Source organism: Ictidomys tridecemlineatus, chromosome 7, assembly GCF_052094955.1.
Source record: "Ictidomys tridecemlineatus isolate mIctTri1 chromosome 7, mIctTri1.hap1, whole genome shotgun sequence".
Lineage (NCBI taxonomy): Eukaryota > Metazoa > Chordata > Mammalia > Rodentia > Sciuridae > Ictidomys > Ictidomys tridecemlineatus.
Window position 1 is genome coordinate 51953963 of NC_135483.1, and position 20506 is coordinate 51974468.

General features: G+C 41.4%; 1 protein-coding gene across 1 annotated transcript in view; it reads left to right on the forward strand.

The window, feature by feature from the left end:
- The window catches only part of LOC144365468 (uncharacterized), a 44777-nt gene that overhangs the window by 19624 nt on the left and 4647 nt on the right, over positions 1-20506 (forward strand). The window contains exon 3 of the mRNA XM_078016989.1: positions 6817-6887. Coding sequence (XP_077873115.1) covers positions 6817-6887 — 71 coding nt within the window. The remainder of the gene's footprint in view (positions 1-6816; positions 6888-20506) is intronic.

The window sequence follows — 20506 nt, forward strand, 5'->3', positions numbered from 1 at the left end:
CTTCAGAGAATGCAGAACCTCTCCTGCCTGTGGAGGTCTCCAGGGTGGCGGCCACACCTATAGCACCTTGTTCCTGAGCACAGTACAGACATCTCCAGGGGCTCTCCTGTGTTAGCAGGAGAGACCTGGTGGGGATGGAAGGCCTTCTACAATGGAGAGGAGAATTTGGGAGTTGCTCTCATGGTTTCTAATAGGAATTCATTTTAAACATGAGCCCTCTCCTCCATCTCAGGCTAACAAAGCCCATGAAAAATGGGCTTCACACGTTTACTGAACAAACGCTGATTGCCAGACAGCTGTATTGGACGCTGAAGAGAGAACAAAATAGACATAGTTCCTGCTTGCGTTGTAGAGGGAGCGTGTTAGTGTCTTTGGGTTGCTATCACAAGATATCATAAGCGGGATAGCATATGAACAATAGAAATTTATTTCTCCCTGTTTTGAGTCTCCACACTTTTAGACATGTGGACAATAGAGCTTATCTCTCTATTAACTTTGTCTTTCTTTTTCTTTTTTTTTTTTTGGTGGTGCTGGGGATTGAACCCAGGGCCTTGTGCATGCAAGGCAATCACTCCACCAACTGAGCTGTATCCCCAGCCCTCTTCCTGCTTTGGAGGCTGACAAATCCAAGGTTAAGGCCCTGATGAGGACCCTACTTCCTGGCTCATGGGTTTGTCTTTTCACCATAACTCACATGGCAGGAGGTCTCTTTTATAAGGGAATTGATCCCATTCATAAGGACTTTGCACCCATGACCTGATCATCTCCTGAGGGTCCCATCTCCTAACACCATTTCCTTGGGGGTCAGTGTTTCAACATATGAATTTTGGGGAGCAACAAACATTCATAGCAAGGAGAGATAGAAAAAAACCAACTTTATCAATAGAGCTGATAAAAGGGCTAAAAGTTGAATATAAAAAGAAATTTAACTGTGAATATTTAATTAGGAGTCGGAGAGAAGTTGAGGGGAAAGAATTCTCAGGAGGAAGAGGCCAACCTTTCTCCATTACCACTCAGAGCTTCAAGTCATAACCAGCTCCTTTGGGAGCTGAACCAGGCCCTCTGAGGCCAACCTGTGCTGTTCCCTTATTGTCTTTGTTGCACTGGTGGCCTGACATGACATGGAGTGTTGTCTTTGGGGCTAGACTGGGAGCTCTTGCCTTCCAGGCTCTGCAGAGCCTGGAGCAATGGAAGCCCATGGCGGGGAGGCTCCAGAAATGTTTGGTGGCCCTCCGACAGTGAATCGATGAAGTGGAGTCACATTACAGCAGGTGAGGTTTAGGTCAGATGTGCATGCTTCTTGTCAGGCACATGAAAAGTTAAAACAGCTGTGAGGGGAGGTTGGAGTTCACGTCGTGTCAGACTTCAGCTCCAGGAGGATTAACCCGTTGACTGGAGCAAAATTGCAGGGAGAGAGTCCGCCTCATCCGCTGCACAACCCGGAGGGTCACGAGGTCAGGATGGCTCACTGTCCCCAGAGGGCCTCTGCAAACATGCATCGTTTTAGAAGCATAGAAATGGAGGATGTCACATTGCACAGGACTCTGATGAATCTCAGGTTGAATCCCCAAAACATTCTACCATTTATTTCCTTGACCAGAAAAAGAAAAATGTGCACGGGTATGCATGCACATGTACGTATGCAGGTGTTTGTGTATATGTGTGAGATTGGTTTAAGTCCTGTGAAATGTCTGTGATTCTTATGAATGATAATTATCTTATCCAGGCTGTTCCCATCAAAAAAAGAAATACATATCTTGAAATCACCTCTTGAAGGCAGGTCAAATCCAGACTGGGTATGCAGAGTCGATGTGGTATCTTTGGGGACTATCAATGCAGGGAAAAGAGAAATAGAGCACATTGTCTGTTCATTAGTACTGAAAGCAGAGTAAAAAAAAAAATCAAAATTAGAAATGGAGGATAGAATAATAAGAGCACATCTTTCCACTGTCTGCCTATCTTGACCAAGAGCTGTGGTAGAATTGCATTCTGTGTAATGGCCTAGCTCATAATACTGACAGGTCATCTGCCTACCTATCTGCCTGAAATAAAAATTTCATGAAAAAAGTTCATGGAACAAATTGTACAAATGAAAAGAAGGTACTTACCTTTGTTATGTGCAATGCACCTTTGATATTTTCTACTCTTCTTAGTTTTTGAAAATGCTGGCCGTGACCTATGACATTGAGTGGGCTGTCAATTGGGAAAACACTGGCTTTAGAATATTTAGTTATATAACTGACTGGGCTTGAAACTGCATTCTGTAATGTGGGTTGCTGGAGCATCTCAGGGCCTGGAGTCTCTGCAGAGAATGTGGATGCTCTGTCTTTGGATTGCTTCGAGTAGGTGTAGGAGCCTGTTAACCCTGTGTTCCCAAACCTCAGAAAGTTTTTTTTTTTTTTTTTGTACCAGGGATTGAAATCAGGGTTGCATAACCACTGAACCACATCCCCAATTATTTTTTTATATTTTATTTAGAAACAAGGTCTTAGGAGGTAGAGAGGGATGTTGGGAGGGGAGGGGAGGGGAGGGGGGATAGTAGGGGATAGGAAAGGTAGCAGAATACAACAGTCACTAATATGCCATTATGTAAAAATGTGAGTATGTAACAGAAGGGAGTCTGTATTATGTATTTGGGGAGTTCAAAACCCAATTGAGTCGAATGTATGAAAGATGATATGTCTTGAGCTCTGTAATGTTTTGAACAACCAATAAAAAAAAAAAAAAAAAAAGAAACAAGGTCTTGCTGATTTGCTTAGGGGCTCTCTAAATTGCTATGGCTGGCTTTGAACTCGAAATCCTGTCTCAGCCTCCTGAGCCACTGGGATTATAGATATGCACCACCATGCCCAGCCTCAGAAGGTCTTTGTGTTCACAGATATCTGTATCTATATCTATATCTAGCCTTCAAGGGTCTGGCTATTCTCAGTACCTTATAGTACAAGCAAGAAGGACATGTCAGAGTAGACCCCTTCCTGAGAGGCCTGGGCCCTGAGGGTTCTCTCTCATGGTATCAGGGCAATTGACAAAGTCAGAAAGTCCACTATCCCATTGCCTTGTAATTCTTCAACTTGGCTCCAGTGCCCCCATAGGAACTCTGTACATTTGGCATGACATGCCCCTTCCTTTCTGAGCTCCAGTGTGGATTCTGACAGGGACCTCAATGGAAAATTCCAAGCAGAGATGCGAAGACCGACTAGAGAAAGACTTAGCCTAATGATAGCACCCCGATTCAGAAAAAGCACCCCTTGGAGAAGGAAAGAAGGTGCAGCAACACCTGGGTTATGAAAATATGAGGCTTCGGAGAAACCCCAAAGAGATACGCTCTCAGTTATGTGATGATCTGGCTGATTTTTACTTCTAGTGGGCTGTCATTATCTTTAGAAACCCATTCATCCAATGCCTTAAAGAAATAAAAACGTCTGAAATTTCTTTTATAGTGTTTCCAGTGCTGAAGGTTTTGTTTTTGTTTTTCCCTGAAATGTTGGTTGTGCTTTCAGAAAATTGGGCCTTATTTAAAGTCCCAACACATTTAGTGCTTTATGCTGGGAAAGCATGATAGTTGGCACATATGTAGGAGACTGGCTGAGATGTGTGTATGCTTGTTTCTGTAAGATTGGTGCCAGCTGCCTGCAGTACAGCACCAGGGAAGCCAGGGCATCTTTCTACAAGGAAACTGCATGAGGCAATAGAAGAGGAGCAAATGATAGAACGGACTGACAGATCTTGCTAATGGGGTAGCATCACTATGAGCAGAGGCTCAATTCTGTTAGATATTATGCAATTACAAGGAATGAAAATGAAACAGTTGTGTAATTTTAGGGTAAAACCAACTATGTCTTCTTTATGAGAGTATACAGCAAGTGAGTGACTTTTTTTTTCTGCAGGTTTAGAAGAGTACTAATAAGGTATTAAGGCCTACAAGAGTTTTAACATTATGTTAACTTCATGGAGGTTTGGTAGTCAGCTTTCTGGCACTATAATAAGATACCTGACAAAGGCTACTTATTAGGTAAAGAAAGCTTTATTTGTGCTTATGGTCCTGGAGGTTTGGGTTCAAGATCAAGGCCTCTAGTGAGGATGGGACATCATGGCAGGAGAGAGTCAGAGCAAGAAGTCGCATTTCCAGTGGGAAGTAGAGGCAGGAGGGACTGGCCAGGTCTCAGAAGCTCTTTGGAGGGTATACTCTTAATGACCTAAGGCCTTCCATAAGGCCAGCGTGCTCTCTCTCTCTCTCTCTCTCTCTCTCTCTCTCTCTCTCTCTCTCTCTCTTTAATTTTTTTAAGTTGTAGATGAACACAATATCTTTATTTTATTTATTTATTTTTATATGGTGCTGAGGATCAAACCCAGGGCCTCGCGCATGCAAGGCGAGTGCTCTACCACTCAGCTATTTTTTTTTTTAACATTTCATTTAAGGAATCTTTTTTTTCCTTCTTTTTTTTAATTGGTTGTTCACAACATCACAAAGCTCTTGACACATCATATTTCATACGTTAGATTCAAGTGGGTTATGAACTCCCATTTTTACCCCAAATGCAGATTGCAGAATCACATCGGTTACACATACACATTTTTACATACTGCCATATTAGTAACTGTTGTATTCTGCTACCTTTCCTATCCCCTACTATCCCCCCTCCCCTCCCCTCCCATCTTCTCTCTCTACCCCATCTACTGTAATTCATTTCTCTCCTTGTTTATTTTCCCATTCCCCTCACAACCTCTTATATGTAATTTTGTATAACAATGAGGGTCTCCCTCCATTTCCATGCAATTTCCCTTTTCTTTCCCTTTCCCTCCCACCTCATGTCTCTGTTTAATGTTAATCTTTTCTTCCTGCTCTTCCTCCCTGCTCTATTCTTAGTTGCTCTCATTATATCAAAGAAGACATTTGGTATTTGTTTTTTAGGGATTGGCTAGCTTCACTAAGCATAATCTGCTCTAGTGCCATCCATTTCCCTACAAATTCCATGATTTTGTCATTTTTTAGTGCTGCATAATACTCCATGGTGTATAAATGCCACTTTTTTTTAATCCATTCATCTATTGAAGGGCATCTGTGTTGGTTCCACAGTCTAGCAATTGTGAATTGTGCTGCTATGAACATCGATGTGGCAGTATCCCTGTAGTATGCTCTTTTAAGGTCTTCAGGGAATAGTCTGAGAAGGGCAATAGCTGGGTCAAATGGTGGTTCCATTCCCAGCTTTTTCAGGAATCTCCATACTGCTTTCCAAATTGGCCGCACCAGTTTGCAGTCCCACCAGCAATGTACAAGTGTACCCTTTTCCCCACATCCTCGCCAGCACTTGTTGTTGTTTGACTTCATAATGGCTGCCAATCTTACTGGAGTGAGATGGTATCTTAGGGTGGTTTTGATTTGCTTTTCTCTGACTGCTAGAGATGGTGAGCATTTTTTCATGTACTTGTTGATTGATTGTATGTCCTCCTCTGAGAAGTCTCTGTTCAGGTCCTTGGCCCATTTGTTGATTGGGTTATTTGTTGTCTTATTGTCTGATTTTTTGAGTTCTTTGTATACTCTGGATATTAGGGCTCTATCTGAAGTGTGAGGAGTAAAAATTTGTTCCCATGATGTAGGCTCCCTATTTACCTCTCTTATTGTTTCTCTTGCTGAGAAAAAAACTTTTTAGTTTGAGTAAGTCCCATTTGTTGATTCTTGTTATTAACTCTGTGCTATGGGTGTCCTATTAAGGAATTTGGAGCCCAACCCCACAATATGTAGATCAGAGCCAAATTTTTCTTCTATCAGACGCAGAGTCTCTGATTTGATATCTAGCTCCTTGATCCACTTTGAGTTAACTTTTGTGCATGGCGAGAGGAGGGGATTCAGTTTCATTTTGTTGCATATGGATTTCCAGTTTTCCCAACACCATTTGTTGAAGATGCTATCCTTCCTCCATTGCATGCTTTTAGCTTCTTTATCAAATATAAGATAGTTGTAGCTTTGTGGATTAGTCTCTGTGTCCTCTATTCTGTACCATTGGTCCACCCGCCTGTTTTGGTACCAGTACCATGCTGTTTTTGTCACTATTGCTCTGTAATATAGTTTGAAATCTAGTATTGCTATACCGCCTGATTCACACTTTACCACTCAGCTATAATCCCAGCCCAAGGCCATATCTCTTAAATGTCCATGACATCCCCCAATTTCACCTCCCTGGGGACCAAACCTTGGGGGATACTCAAATTACATCCAAACATTAGCAAGAGGCTTTGAATGATAAAACTCTTAAGAAAGATAAAATGAAATATTCACATGACTTTGGATTGCTTTTTTCCCTCCTTACCTCCCTCCCTCCTTCCCTCCCTTCCTTCCCTCCCTCCATCCTTTCTTTTTTCTCCCCTCCCTCCTCCTCGTCCTTCTCCTTCTTTTTTTGTTAACTCAACATTTTTCCTCTCTCTATCCCTCAAAGCTTCACAAGTATGTTAGTTTTTGAAAGTACATTTAACAAACCAGAAAACTAAGGAAGAGCTTAGAACTCAAGATTGTTACTTTACAATCTAAACCATCTAAAGCAGATGTTTTCAAAACATTTTCTATGAGGTGATCCTTATTAAATTGACACAACAACCTATAAAATGGTGCTGTTAGCATTAGTGCTGTTGAGATGGGAAAGGGTTGAGAGAAACCAGAAGCTGCTTTGCCTCTGCCTCCAGAGACATGTGCCAAGACCAAGATAAGGCACATCCCAAGCTTTTTTTTTTTTTTTTTTTTTATTGTTGGTCGTTCAAAACATTACACAGTTCTTAATACATCATCTTTCACAGTCTCATCCCAAGCTTTTGTTCGTGCAGGCTTTGCCCCTGGGAAACAGGCTGGACTACCTGGAGGCCTCTCCTGCCTGGACAGAGGCGGCCATGTGAAAGTAAGTCAAGACCTTTCTTTGCCAAGGAGCCATACTTAATTCTCAGTCCTTTGTTCTCCTGCTCTGGGTCCAAGGAGAAGTTGATCCAAAAAAAAAAAAAAAACAAACAAACAAAAAAAAAAAAACCACAAGATAAGCAAAGAGGAAAAGAAGATTCTTTCTAAGCCTAGAGCAGGCCTGGCTTATTTAACTTCCTCAAGCAAAATAGCCCGGGAATAGTGTTGAGTTGCTATCCTCAAGGATTCACAATTCAAAGAGATCAGGATTCTTCAGAGGTGAGACTGCCACCACTTGGCCCACTACGGAGACCTTGCTTCACCAGCCTCATCCTCCTTAGGGAACAGAGGGTGGCGGATGACAGAAGCATACAAGGAGGACTGAAACCTCCATACACCTAGAAGTCATTTCTGTAGGATAGTTGAAAACACTAAGGCTCAGAGGCTAAGTGGCTTGTCCCAAGTTTGTGCAATGGGGCAGAGCAAGGCCTCAAACTGGGGTCTTCTCATCTAAGGCCAACGCAACAATTGCATCCATTCCAGCTTTTGACCTACAGAATTTCATTTCCTTCTGAGATTGAATAAAAGGATCAGGTCATGCACACTGGGGCATCACCACCATGAAGTGGAATGAGGGGAAGATAGATGAGTATATAGTGAGTGTAGTTCCTTATATGCAGAGGAAGGAAAGATCTGCTATATAAAGGAGGATTTGACAGAGCTAAGTAGTCAGAACTGGGTTACTTGATGACTATAAGGGATATGATATCAGTCTGCAAACATCTGAAGGATAAAAACACCTGGAAAGATGAGCCGTGTAGCATTGGAATCCAGGATATGACGAGCAAACGAACAATCTGAACTAAGAACATATATTTAGATAATGAAAAGAATACCTGATAGAATTATCTTTCTTTTCCTTTATCTTATTTCTGTCCATAGGACAGGAATAAAGAGAGTCCAATCATATGACATAACCTTAGAAGTTATTTTTCTTTCAAAACAATCCTGTGTTGTGGTAGGATTAAATAGAAGGACAAATGAAGCTTTCAATCCCAGGTAAAATTAACAGCACATTTTAAAGAAGCTTGTCACACATGCTTCTTCTTTCAAATATTCTATGTCTCCTGTCAATGCTTTAATCTTCACCCCTGTTAAGTGTCATTGGGCATACTGCAGTGGCCTGTAACCATGTCTTTGCCTTGAGATTCTCTAACCAATTCATAGGGCCTCTGAATGATCTTATTCAACCACTTCCCAGAACCGTACTTTAAATAATGTGATCTAATATTGAAGACCTTATCAAGTTAGCTCTCTTTTTGATACAAGTAATAAAAAAAACTTTACTCAATTTGCTTAAATTTTTAAGAATGTGCCTTCCCATTCATGTACAGGAAGATCCAAATCTGGAGGGATTGGCTCCAAGATGACTTGACCCAGTGGCCAGTCATGTGACCAAGGACCATGAATCACTTTGTGTGTCCCTGCCTTGCCTGCTGTGGGGCAGCTTTATTCTGGACTAAGTTTGGCTGATCCTGAGCTTGCAAGAAGAAGCCATAAGCTTGTAGACCTGCATATTTCCCTGGGCACTTCCAAAGGAAGACATAAGGAAATAGTGCTATCCCTGGGCTGCTTTAAGAGTCCCCCAGATTCATTTGTCTGAGTGGCTTAGGTCGCAGGCACAGCCTTGAATCCATCTTGAGACTTGGGGAATGGAAAGTGTTGATTGTCTTATGTAAATCAGGAACTACCCTGTACCTGGGTATAGAGTTAATGATACCTGAAGCATTTAGGGTGAACAGGGATGAAAAATTCCAGAACAAATATGAAGATTTAGCAGGGATGGAACTCTGGGGGGAGGGGCACTAGAGACTCTACAGTTGAGCTACCAGGTGTCTCCCCTTAGTTCCCATCATACTTTCCTTCTTTGCACACCCTATACTCAGCCACATGGGACTAGCTGTTATTCATAGCAGATCCACTTCTAAGTCGTCCTTTACACTATTCTGTAATCTGGACTATGGCACCTACTCCTCAATATGTCAAATCATCATCCCTGAAGATGTAGCTCGAAACCTATTTTTCTTTGCTTTATCAGATTGCTGGCTAAATAAATATCTTCCTCTTCCATTTTTCAATTCATCTGCTTCTCCACATTACCAGTCAAGTGATACTGGGCAACTTCACCTCCTGAACTTTTCTTCTTCTGAAAAATATGGATAATACTGGTACACATCTCAAGAGTCATTGTGGGGGCTAAACAGATAAATGCATATAAATCCCTTAGAAGAGTGGGTTGAGTCTAATAAGCATCAGTCCGTGTTTTTATTTTTGTATTTTATATACCTGTGAGCCTTGTGGTAGACTCACTTTGTGTTTCTATCTAATAGATTGCGAGCTACTGGAGAGCAGACTAAAACATCACCTTTATATCTTTATTTGGCTCATTTACCAAATATTTTTTGAGTACCACACTGTGTCTAATACCAGAATACAAAGAACAGAGCATGTTTACTGTCTGCCCTTTTAAAGGCCTAGCACATTCTCAGAACAGAATAGAGTATTTGTAGAGGCTAACTGAAATTAGGACAGAAATCATGGCATTCCTGGCAAGACGGCACTGGTGCATCCATGTAAAGTTAGACCAGAAAGGCTGGTCCAGATCCAAAGAAGCATGAGAATAACCAGGATTCAACTGAACCAGGGCAGCAAACAGTCCAAAGGATACATCACACACAAGGATATAAGTGAAAGGTTCTGACTGCAAGTAGGTGGATTCGACACCCAGCTGTCACCAGAAGACCCACTAAGTTGAGAGCAGAATGGAAGCCTGTATCTTTTCACATCTCTCAGGATGGTCTAAGGTGTGACATTGCTCAGAGTTTGCCCTAGGACAAGATAAGAAATGCTTGCTATGCCTGCCATAACCTCATTCTTCTACATCCTTTTTGTCTTCAGGTTTATTCAAATGAACCAGGATATTTTGGAAATGAGGATAGGGCGGTGGGGTGGTGGTGGTGGTGAATAGATTTTCAGTCATTCAGGTGAAGGATTTCATTGGTGGCTTGAACAGGATTTTCAATATTAGTGGGATGGAGGCAGGTGCGTGGATTTTGAAACATTCAGGAAGGAAAATAGACTGGATGATTTGTATGTGCAAAATATATCAGTGAGGATGCTTTCTGTTGCAAATCACTGAAACCTTCTTCCTGATGGCAAACACAAAGGCAGTGTGTTATCTCAAATAACAGAAATGTAGGGCTGGGACCAGCTTTAGGGTTTGCGAGTTCATCAGCCCAACATTCTGTGTCTCTTTAACTCTGCTATCCACAGCAATGGCTTCATCCTAAGGCTAGTTTCCCATCACATCAATTGGTGGCCATCCCTCATGATACACATTTTTGTTCACATTGAATGGGGAGGAAATATTGACTTCTTTTTCTGAGCAGTTTAGTGCAAACCTCTTAGGTTTCATGGGCTAGATTGACAGGCCTGGCCACCCATGAATCAACCATTAGCAAGGGAGATGAGATTAGGAATGGTGGACTTCCAATCATGGAATGGGAAGAGGGTTTCAGGTGGAATGGCTGTTGGGGAGCCAACCCCAATGTCCACTAACTTAAGAAGCTATATAATGGTAGTTCTCTTTATTGATTAAAGAAATCTGGGGAGCTGATGATGAGCTCGTTTTAGATATGTTATTTTCACTTCATTAAGAGTCCCAGGGATAGTTACCACTGGAGAATGTCTGAGGACTCATTCTTAGCTAAAAAGCGTACGGGCCCAAGACACTATATTCTCTCCTAGGAACTTTTTTCCATTACCAACCCTGATTCTATCCTAGCTGTGGCAAAGCCAAGCATGAATATTTTACTCCAAGGAGGTGCTTGATCACTCCTTACTAAATCATTTCAGTGTTACTCCAGAAGCTCAAATGAAATAGAGTATGAATAAAGTATTTGTGACGGTTGTTGTCACTCTGTGATTTCATGTTTCCAGAGTCAGTCTTTTATGGGCATTCCTGCCTCCCAAATGCTGCTTCTATGCTCTTACAAGGAGGTAGGAGCACAGCATAGAATTTGCTCCAAATGCCTGGTTAACGCACACTGTGTGTCTCAGATTCATAACAGTAAAGTATTATCTTAAAGAGATCTTGAGAAGCTGCATAGTGTAATGATTAGGAACACTAATAATGGAGACAACCATCAGGGTTTAAGCCCTAGCCACGTCCGTACAAGCTGTGAGTGAACAGGTTACTTACTCTCACCCTGTACCTCCGTTCCCTCATCTGCAAAGTGGGGATGATTGTGATGATGATAACAGTGCCTACTTTGCAGGCTCCTCAGCAAGTTAGGTACACCTGAAATGCTTAGTGAAGTTGCTGGCATATAAGAAGCGCTCATAATCTCATAATTGTTTGGTTGCTAAGTACTTTTTTTTTGTTTTTTGAGTACTGGGGATTGAACCCAGGAGTGTTCTACATTCTCAATTCTTTTTTTTTTTTTTTTTTTTTTAATTTTGAGACAGGGCCTTACTAAGTTGCTGAGGCTGGCCTTGAACTTGTGATTTTCCTGCCTCAGCCTCTCTAGTCGTTACAGACACGCACACTGCACCCAATGGTTGCTGAGTATTTTTCAAAAAATGAATTCTTAAGGCAAAATTCTCCACCCTTTTCTCTCTTATCGACATATTCTAAACCAAGTCATATGCTCAGGTTTTGATTAGGTTGTTTCTTTGTAGCACAGCTGGTGTAACTGGATATGGAATCAAAAGTCCATTCCAGGGGATGTGCTGACCTTTAGGGCTGCTCTTGCTAAAGCTGCCAGCTCAGGGGCTCTTCAAGATCTCACTCGATCTCAGCATTTTACCTATTACATTCAATTAAGAAGAAGGCCTTAAATTTTCTTTGGAGCACTTAGAATCAACTAACATGTTTGATGTCACTTCCTGAAACTAAGCTCTCTTGCTTCCTCTTGCCCACCCAAGAGAAGCAAAAAGAAATATCCAAATGGAGGGATTTTCAAAATCTTTTAAAATTTTTACTGGAAGAGGACTTATTTTTCCCTTTTGCTTCTGATATGTTTGTAGATCACTTGTGTAGCAAATGGATCTGGGGAAAATATTACAGCTTTGATTTAAATAAAAATAAATAACACTAGGGGAAAAGTTAGCTTTCAGTTAAGTACAAATCCTCTGTTTTAAAACCAAAGAAACAATAGTCCTTTTGTAGAAAAAATTAAAGAGAATGTGTTGCTTTTTCCCCATTATAAAATAATACTTGCTTAATACAGAAATTTGAAAAATACATAAGTGGGAAGAAATCATCTATGGCCCCATCTGACATATTTTAGTACATTTTCTTCCACTGTTACTATTCTATTTATAGATTATGGTCAACATAGTTCTGATCAAAGTATAAATAAAATTTTACATCCTGAATTTTGTTTCACTTAGTTTTGTAAGTATTTCCCATGTTGCTACAATTTTTTTCCATAAAATTTTGTAGTATTGTATAGTATTTCACTGTACTGTTCTTTGTCTTCCAAGTTGCTCCTCTTGTGAATGCCACCATCATTTGCCCAGATATAGCACATAGAAACCTGGAGTTGCCCTCATTTCTCTCAGTTGCTTACTGCCAGAGTGAGGTTGATCCCCAAGCTCTGTCTGAACAGTTCTTGAATCTAGCCTGTCTTCTCCATCCCACTCTTCATTTCAGTCTCTTACATCTCTCATGTAGCCAGACCAGTTAGTCTCCAGTTAGAACTGCCTCTAACCTGAGTCCCTTCAACCCATCCTTCATACTACTATCCATGAAATCTTTCTTAAAGACATATTTGATTATTTTACTCCTTTTTCATGGTATTTAAGATACATTCCAAATCCTTCCACAAGACTTCTCATGATGCTTACCTCTCCAGCTTACCCATGCTTACCCATGCTTACCCCTAGAGTCCTGTCCTGCAGCAGTGCACACCTGTCTGCACAGTACCTTGCACTGCATCCCTGATGTGTAGGACTTTTGCACACCCTATTATCTCTTTTCACAATGCCCATTCCTTCCTTTTTTCTCTTTGCCAACAGTTGTTTGTCATTAGCGTCAGAGGAATCAACCTGTCTCCAGGAAACCTCCCTAAATATCCCCTACCTGGATCTGGTATCTATCCTCTAGTCTCAGAATCCCTAGTATAGATCTCCATTTCCGAATCATCCTTAATCGTTGGTTTAAATACTTCTCTGCCTCCTGAATTGGCTTTGTAAGCTGCGTAAAGACAGCATTTACGTTTCCTCTCTCTCCCCAACCCAGTACACAGGGACCCCACCAGCACTCTGCAGCAAACTGTTGGGCACCGCAGCAGAGAATGCACTTGGTTTACAGCAAGGGAGAAGTGGTCTGCGCCCTTTCATCCTCTGAGAGGACAGGATTGCAAGGGCCAAGAGCCCAAGATCCTGAAACTATCCTTGCTAACTGCATGCTGAGCGAAGTCACCCTTGACCATATTCCTTGTCTCCCTGTTGATTTATAAGGACTCACTGTAAAACCTAGGCAGAATCTTCTGTTGATTACTGCATAGGTCTTACAGTGAATCCTTATAAATGCCACCCTGGAAGAAATACGGATAATATAGCATCTTCAAAGCAGAAACTTCCATCGTGATAATCAGAGCATGTCTAAAGCCTGAAACTCAATTAAAAGCCAAGAAATATAGAAAGCATATTTTCTTTGGACCCAGGTATACTGGCAAGCTGACTACTGTCCAGTGTGAGGGATCTCTAACTCATCACTGCGCCCCTTCTAAAAGCTCAGTGCCAAAGTGATAAAAGTCAGAAGCTGAGGTCCAAGGACCATTTAGTGACTCACGAGTCGCGACTCACTGTTTCACTCTTCTCCTTTGGAACAGTGAGGCTTTATTTTTATTCCGTGTGTGAAACCACCACCAACAAAATTTAAAATGAACAGAGCAAAATCCTTTTCTCCATCTCTCTAATCTTGAAAAGATTCACTGAACAAAATCATGAACGGAATTTGGGGGAGCATTTCCAAACCAGGCTGGAGATTTTATGTGAATTTCTCCTCCAACCCTGCTTTTGTCACCATCCCTGCCCTGACACTCCCCCTGCCCCACTCTCACCCCCAGCTTTTTGGTGGCTGTTGCCATTCAGAGGCATTTTGCGCCACCATCCGCACTTCTTCCCCTTCCTTCCCCTGCCCACTCCCACCCTCCTGGGAGGCGCAGAGGACCAGGAGAGAGAAAGAAGCCCGGGGTAGTATTCAGCCTGCCCGGCTCCCTACAGGAAGTGATCTTTCTGCTTTTAGGCCCGCCACACGCCTCCCAGCCAGCCAGCAGCGCTAACTAATTAGCACACGTGATGGGAATTGGAAACAAAGTCGCCAACAATAGGAGCGTGGGAACCGGGGCCGCGCGGCAATTACAGAGCCCCTCCCCCACCGCCTCCGCCCCCGGGGCGCAGATCCGCGGCCGGCGACACGCTGCCAGCCGCTGGGGGGAGGGACCCGCGCGCCCCGGGGGCCTCCCTGTCCCGCGTCCCTCCGGTGGGACGCGCCTCTGGTCTCCGATCGGCGAGGGTCCGCTTACAATAGGGGGAAAGCGTGTCTAGGGAGCCCCAGCTCTTGCCAGGTCACGCGGGAGGTCAGCTACCCTTTGTTGTGGGGAGAGCGAGACAGGAAAGCCGCTCATCAGATGCCTGGGGGAAGGGTTGAAGGTGCTGAATAGCTTGGAGGGCATGGTCCCACCGTGGGGTCCAGGACCGTGGGGACGCCCCCCCCGCCCCCACCCCCGAGAATGCGCTTGGTTTATGGCCAAGGAGAGGCCAGGACCGCAAAGGTCCAGAGCTCACCACCACCGGCTGGAACCTGCTCCTGCCTCAGGAGCATCGTGGTCTCTTTGGCCAAGGTGACTTCAGAGGGTGGGCGCTGATGGAAATTTGCTTCTGACGTTTCCCAGTACATGACATTCCATGACTTGTTTTTTTTTTTTTTTAGTTCAGTTAACAGCTTTGTTGAGGTAGAGTTCACATCCTGTACATCACACATTCGAAGTGTGTGATTCAGTGGTTTTTCGTATATGCAGAATGTACAACCCTCACCCCCAATTTAGAACCGTTAGCGCGCGCGCTCTCTCTCTCTCTCTCTCTCTCCATCCCTTTCTCCCTCACCCCACTGCTCTAAGCAACCATAAATTTACCTACAGATTGGTCCATTCTAGGTAGTTCATATAAATGGAATCATATATGCCATCTTCTATGACTTGTGCCTTTCACTTAGTATGTTTTAAAGGTTCATCTGGGTTGTATCATGTATCAATACTTATTCCTTATTTATTGCTGAGTAATATTACATTGCATGGATATAAACACATTTTGTTGATGGGCATTAGAATTGTTTTCTTTTTCTCCTTATTTTTCAATTTTTCCCCTCCCCTCCCCTCCCCCTGCCCCCCCCCCTTTTTTGGATTGGAGATTGAACCCAGGGGCACTCTGCCAACAAATTAAATCCCCAGACCCTTTTTAATTTTTAATTTTGAGACAGGGTCTTTCTGTGTTGCCCAGATTGCCTTGAACTTGGTATCCTCCTGCCTCAACCTCCCAAGAGGCTGAGATTAGAGGCATGTATCACTGGGCTGGCTATATCCACAGTTTAACAACTGTGAATAATGCTGCTATGAAAATTAACATGCAAGTCTTTGTGTGGATATGTTTTCATTCCTTTTGGGTAGATACCTAGGAATAGAATTGCTCATTTTGTGATGTATTTATGTTTAACTTCTAGGAAATTGCCAAACTGCTTTCAAATTGGCTATAAATTCCCAACCACTGATGCATGAGGATTTCATTTTCTCCAGATCCTCAACAATACCTGCTAAGGAATGTGGAGTGGTCCCTCAACTATAAAATTAAAATACTTGATAAGCCCTAAGCTTTCTTCCAGTGCTAACTCTTTGAGGACTTTCTAGGTATAAGAACTGTATGTGGATAGTATGTTCTAGAAGAGTCATGAAATGGCAATTTTAATCAATCGCTAAAATACAGTAGTATCAGTGAAAACAGTATTCAGTGAAAACTGAAGTAGAATGTACTTATTTACAAACATGTGTCTAATGATGTCATAAAGTTGGCCAAGGATTCCACAGTTAAGAGCTGACTCCATCTGGTACTCCCCTGTCTACACCCCCATCCCATTCCCAAATCTGTTTTACTGTCTGTGGAAGACAAGTTATTCCTATGCTATGTGATTAAAGATGACCCTGTATATTCAAAAACATCATCTGGCAGTAGAATATTATTCTGGGTTGTGTTGTCCAAACCCAGAGTTGTTTTCCTGGAGCCCAAGTTTGATCAGGTTTCAATTTTATTTAGATATAAGCATAAATTCTCATTTATAGGAAACTGCTTTTATAATAACAGTTATAATGTTTCTGTTTACATGATTTGCTGCAGATCACCAAAGGGGTGGGTTACCATGTTACAGTTAAAAAAAAAATAGAGAGAGAGAGAGAGAGAGAGAGAGAGAGAATGTTGTATTTATAGCAGTGAAAGGGGAGGGGGGAATCTCCTCCTGGCTTAACCTAGTTATTTCTGAAATTCAGCAATGACTGTCATAATCTTACACTCATTTCAATGTAGTATTTTTCTTCAACAAAGATTTCTACTGCATATAATGATTTAAATAGGTTCTTGTTGGGAAAAGTCATATTTAACTCAGAGAGGCAAACAATGCCTGTGATGTACTCATTGCATCCTCTCCTTGCTTGGTTTTTGCAATGATTCGCAGTCTTGGCTGCACCTGGGAAGCTTGAAAAGTATACTTTTGTCACACCCCAACCCCAGCAAATTAAGTCCCAATCCTTGGGGCTTTTCAAGGGAGGTGGGATGGGAGGATGGAACAGCCTCAGTATTCTCAGATCCACTGGTCTAAGCAGCATAGTTCTCGGTTCTGAAATTGGAAGATATACATAGGTTCCAATATGCATTTATAATTGTATATAGTTGTAAGACCATATATCCAATATATCTGGTCTTTGGTGGATCATAGTTCATCACAGAACTATGGACTACAGAACTTGAAGGAACGTAGTTTCTCTGTTTATATAATTAACCTATATTATTAAATGCGATTATTACCATTGTAACTTGTCTTTTGTTTTTAATGATTTTTGTCTTTGAAGGATGGTCTCATCTGTGCTTTTATGTTTTATTTGTTCATTTATTTGAGATTCAGAGGCCTGGACATTTCATTTGACTTGGGGAAAACAATGGCTTCCTTTCTTCTCTGTGGAGGCCTTCCCATGGGAAATTTATTTTGAGAGTCCATGGTTTCTCAAAATAGGCAGCAACTTTCTTAGACATCAACTTCTTACCACCGCCACCAAAACTATTCCCAAATCATATAGCTAAATTTAACATATATCCTGAATTCATTATATAAGTATAAAGCTATTATTTGAAAGAATTTAGCTGGTTTCAAAGATACACAGCTGAATACTGTATCATGTACCTCACTCTTCATGATCTTTTGATTGACTTGAAGCTAAGCAACTTTGTTTCCTCCTCTACACCCTGCCTCCGGACATCCCCAGGTTCTTCAACAGCAAAGTCTTTTTGTTTTGTTTTGTTTTTAAGAATGGTGGGCTGGTTCTCAGTGTGTGGTCCTTGGACCAACAGTAGCAGCATCATTTCACCCTTCAGGTGTTTCTGATGCATGCTAAAAGCCGAGAACCACTGTTTTAGAGCACAAAAATGAGGAATGATTTTTGACTCACTTCATCAGACCAGTATCACTGCTGTTTGATGACTGGTATTGCTCAATTTATGTTTGGTATTGCTCAATTTCTTTTCCCTTATTCTTTCCATCCCTGAAACCATAGTTCTAATCCAGGATCATTCCTGGCAGATTTTAGACTCTAGGATTTCCTTCTTTCTTTTTTGTATATTCTTTTTGCGTGACCCCAACTCTGGATGGTAAAAATTCAAAATCTGCTCCTTCTACTTCTTACCTCTCACTAGATTGTCTTATCCCACTTCTCTCTCTCTTGCCCTTATGATTTTGGTATCCCTTTTCACTGGTCCATCCCATTGCTGTTTGCTTATACTTGAGACCCTCTTTTCCCCACATGGCATACACTAGTACCCTCACTCTCATTTCTTCTCTAAAGTCTAAGAATAGACTTTACAGAAAAAAAAAAAAGGAACTAGAGATAAAAGCAGCAAATCTCTCTTGGCCCACTGGATTGAAGTGTCTAATCCTACACATTTCTTTCCTCACCCATCATCTATCAACATATTTTTTATTCTCTTGTTTGAACTAAAAATGTGGATCCTAGAGATGAGATTCGATGAATAAACACATAGAAGCAGCAATATGAAAAGTTTTCCTGGATATTAATGTGGGGAATCAGAAAGAAATGCCAATAAAGTTGACACTATTATGTTTTTTTTTTTTTTTTTTGTACCAAGGATTGAACTCAGGGGTATTCGACCACTGAGCCACATCCCCAAGCCCTTTTTTTGCATTTTATTTAGAGACAGGGTCTCACTAAGTTGTTTAGTGCCTCACTACAGTTGAGGCTGGCTTTGAACTTTCAATCCTCCTGTCTCAGTCTTCCTAGCCCCTGGGATTACAGGTATGTGCAACCATGCCCTGCTCTTTGAGCTGTTCTTATTCAGCCTTCTTCCAGTTTTTTAATGCCTAAAAATTTGTAAGTCAAGAAGGCAGAATATTTAAAGCATTTAATAGAATGCCCCGTGTAGAAAACATTAACAATCAAAGCAGGATTATGTTGTATGAGTGCATAGGAAATTAAGAATTAACTATTTTAGTCAAATTTCAAGGGAAATGAAAATCAATAAATGCTATAGTCTTTGTATTTGAACAGAAAAGTTAGAAAAAACAAAGGTAGTCTGATCTGACTGCTATAAAAAAAGGTTAAAAAAACAACAAAAGAATATAGGCCAATGGGAGAGTGGAGTTTTGGTTAAAGTCACCAACTTAAGGAATATTTATAGGTGTTTTTCAGTTTTCCCTAATACCAGCAAATATGAAAAGAACTCTTAAAACTGGATATGAAAATTTACTAAAAGTTACATATTTTACAAAGGAGAAAGATTTCTAACTCAGGGTTGTAGATTCTCAGGAAACTATGCTCTTAGTTTGGGTATTTTAGATAAAACTTTAAAAAAGTACTTGAATATTTAGCATGGTAATCATGTAGGAATGGAGGCAATGACATGTGACAGTGCATGTAAGTAAAGACAAATCAAGCTGTCTTTAAAGCTGAATATATTCTGCTTTTTAAAAAAATTAGGACATGTATTTAAATCCTATGAAAAAAAATTCTTCCATCTCATTTTCATTCCTCTACTACTTTTTCCTGAGTGCAAAAATACATTCATTTTATTCTTCAAAGTGCATCAATGGCCCGTAGGCCTCAGATGAGGCCTCACTTCTTAAAGGTTTCAACGTTGCCTCATTGGGGGAACAAGCCATTGACTTGTGGACCTGTGGAGAACACTCCAAATCCAAGCCATAGACAAGGGTAAAGTCTTCTGCAGGTGTCCATTCTCTAAAGATCCAGGGATGTGAGTTGTGTCTCAGAATGTGATCCTAGGGAGGCTGTGTGCCTTGGGCCCGCTGTACCTGGGAAAGCTATTCACAGAGGGATGGCCGGTTGGTTCCAAGATCATAGAAAGAATCCTTATTAACAGTAAATTCTAGGAATCTGTATTGAGAGGTTGATGTGGTAGAAAGCCTAAAGGGAAGGGTTCTGGCTTCATTTGTCTCATGCACCAACAAGAGAGTCGGTAGGGCCTGTTGCATACAGTGGGAACATCCAGCAGAAATAAACTACCCATTTATATCACTGTCATCTGATAGCAGCTCAGAAACCAAAGGGATGGGAGAGAAACTTGTAGACTTAGACCTAAGCTCCTCCTAAATGATGATACTCACCAGAAATCCTAAGCTCTCTGTCATTTACTTGGAAAGAAATTTGTCCTATTTTATTAACTTACATTCCATAAGGGATCTGAACAAGATGTTGAAAAACTGAAAAATACCTTTGCTCTAAAAATAGGGCTTTTTAAAAAGTGGGGAAATTTTTATGTCTTTTGCTTAGTTCTCTCAATTACTGTCAAATAAAATAGAATACATTTTTAAAGCTGGGAAATAAAACATTTATATGTAAGAGAAATGTCTACTTACAAATATACAGGAACATTTTAGAAAGTTTTGAAATAGGAATTATCTCTGGCCTATACCATAGACTGAGTGGCTTGAACAACAGAAATTCATTTTCACATAGTTATGGAGACCAAAAGTCCAGGATGAGGATCTCAGAAACATTGGGATCTAACAAGGGTCCTCTGGCTTGCAGAAGGCTGCCTTCTATTGTGTTTTCAAATGGTGGTGGTGGTGGGGAACCTGGGGGACAGGTGGGGGCAGTGAAGAGCTCACGTTCTCTGGCACCTTTCCTCTAAAGTCACTAATTCCATCATGAGAGACCCACCTTCATCTAAACTTAATTATCTCTGAAATACCTCATCTCTAAATACCATTACATCACGGGTTAGGGCTTCAACATGTGGCTTTTGAGAGGATATGATTCAGGA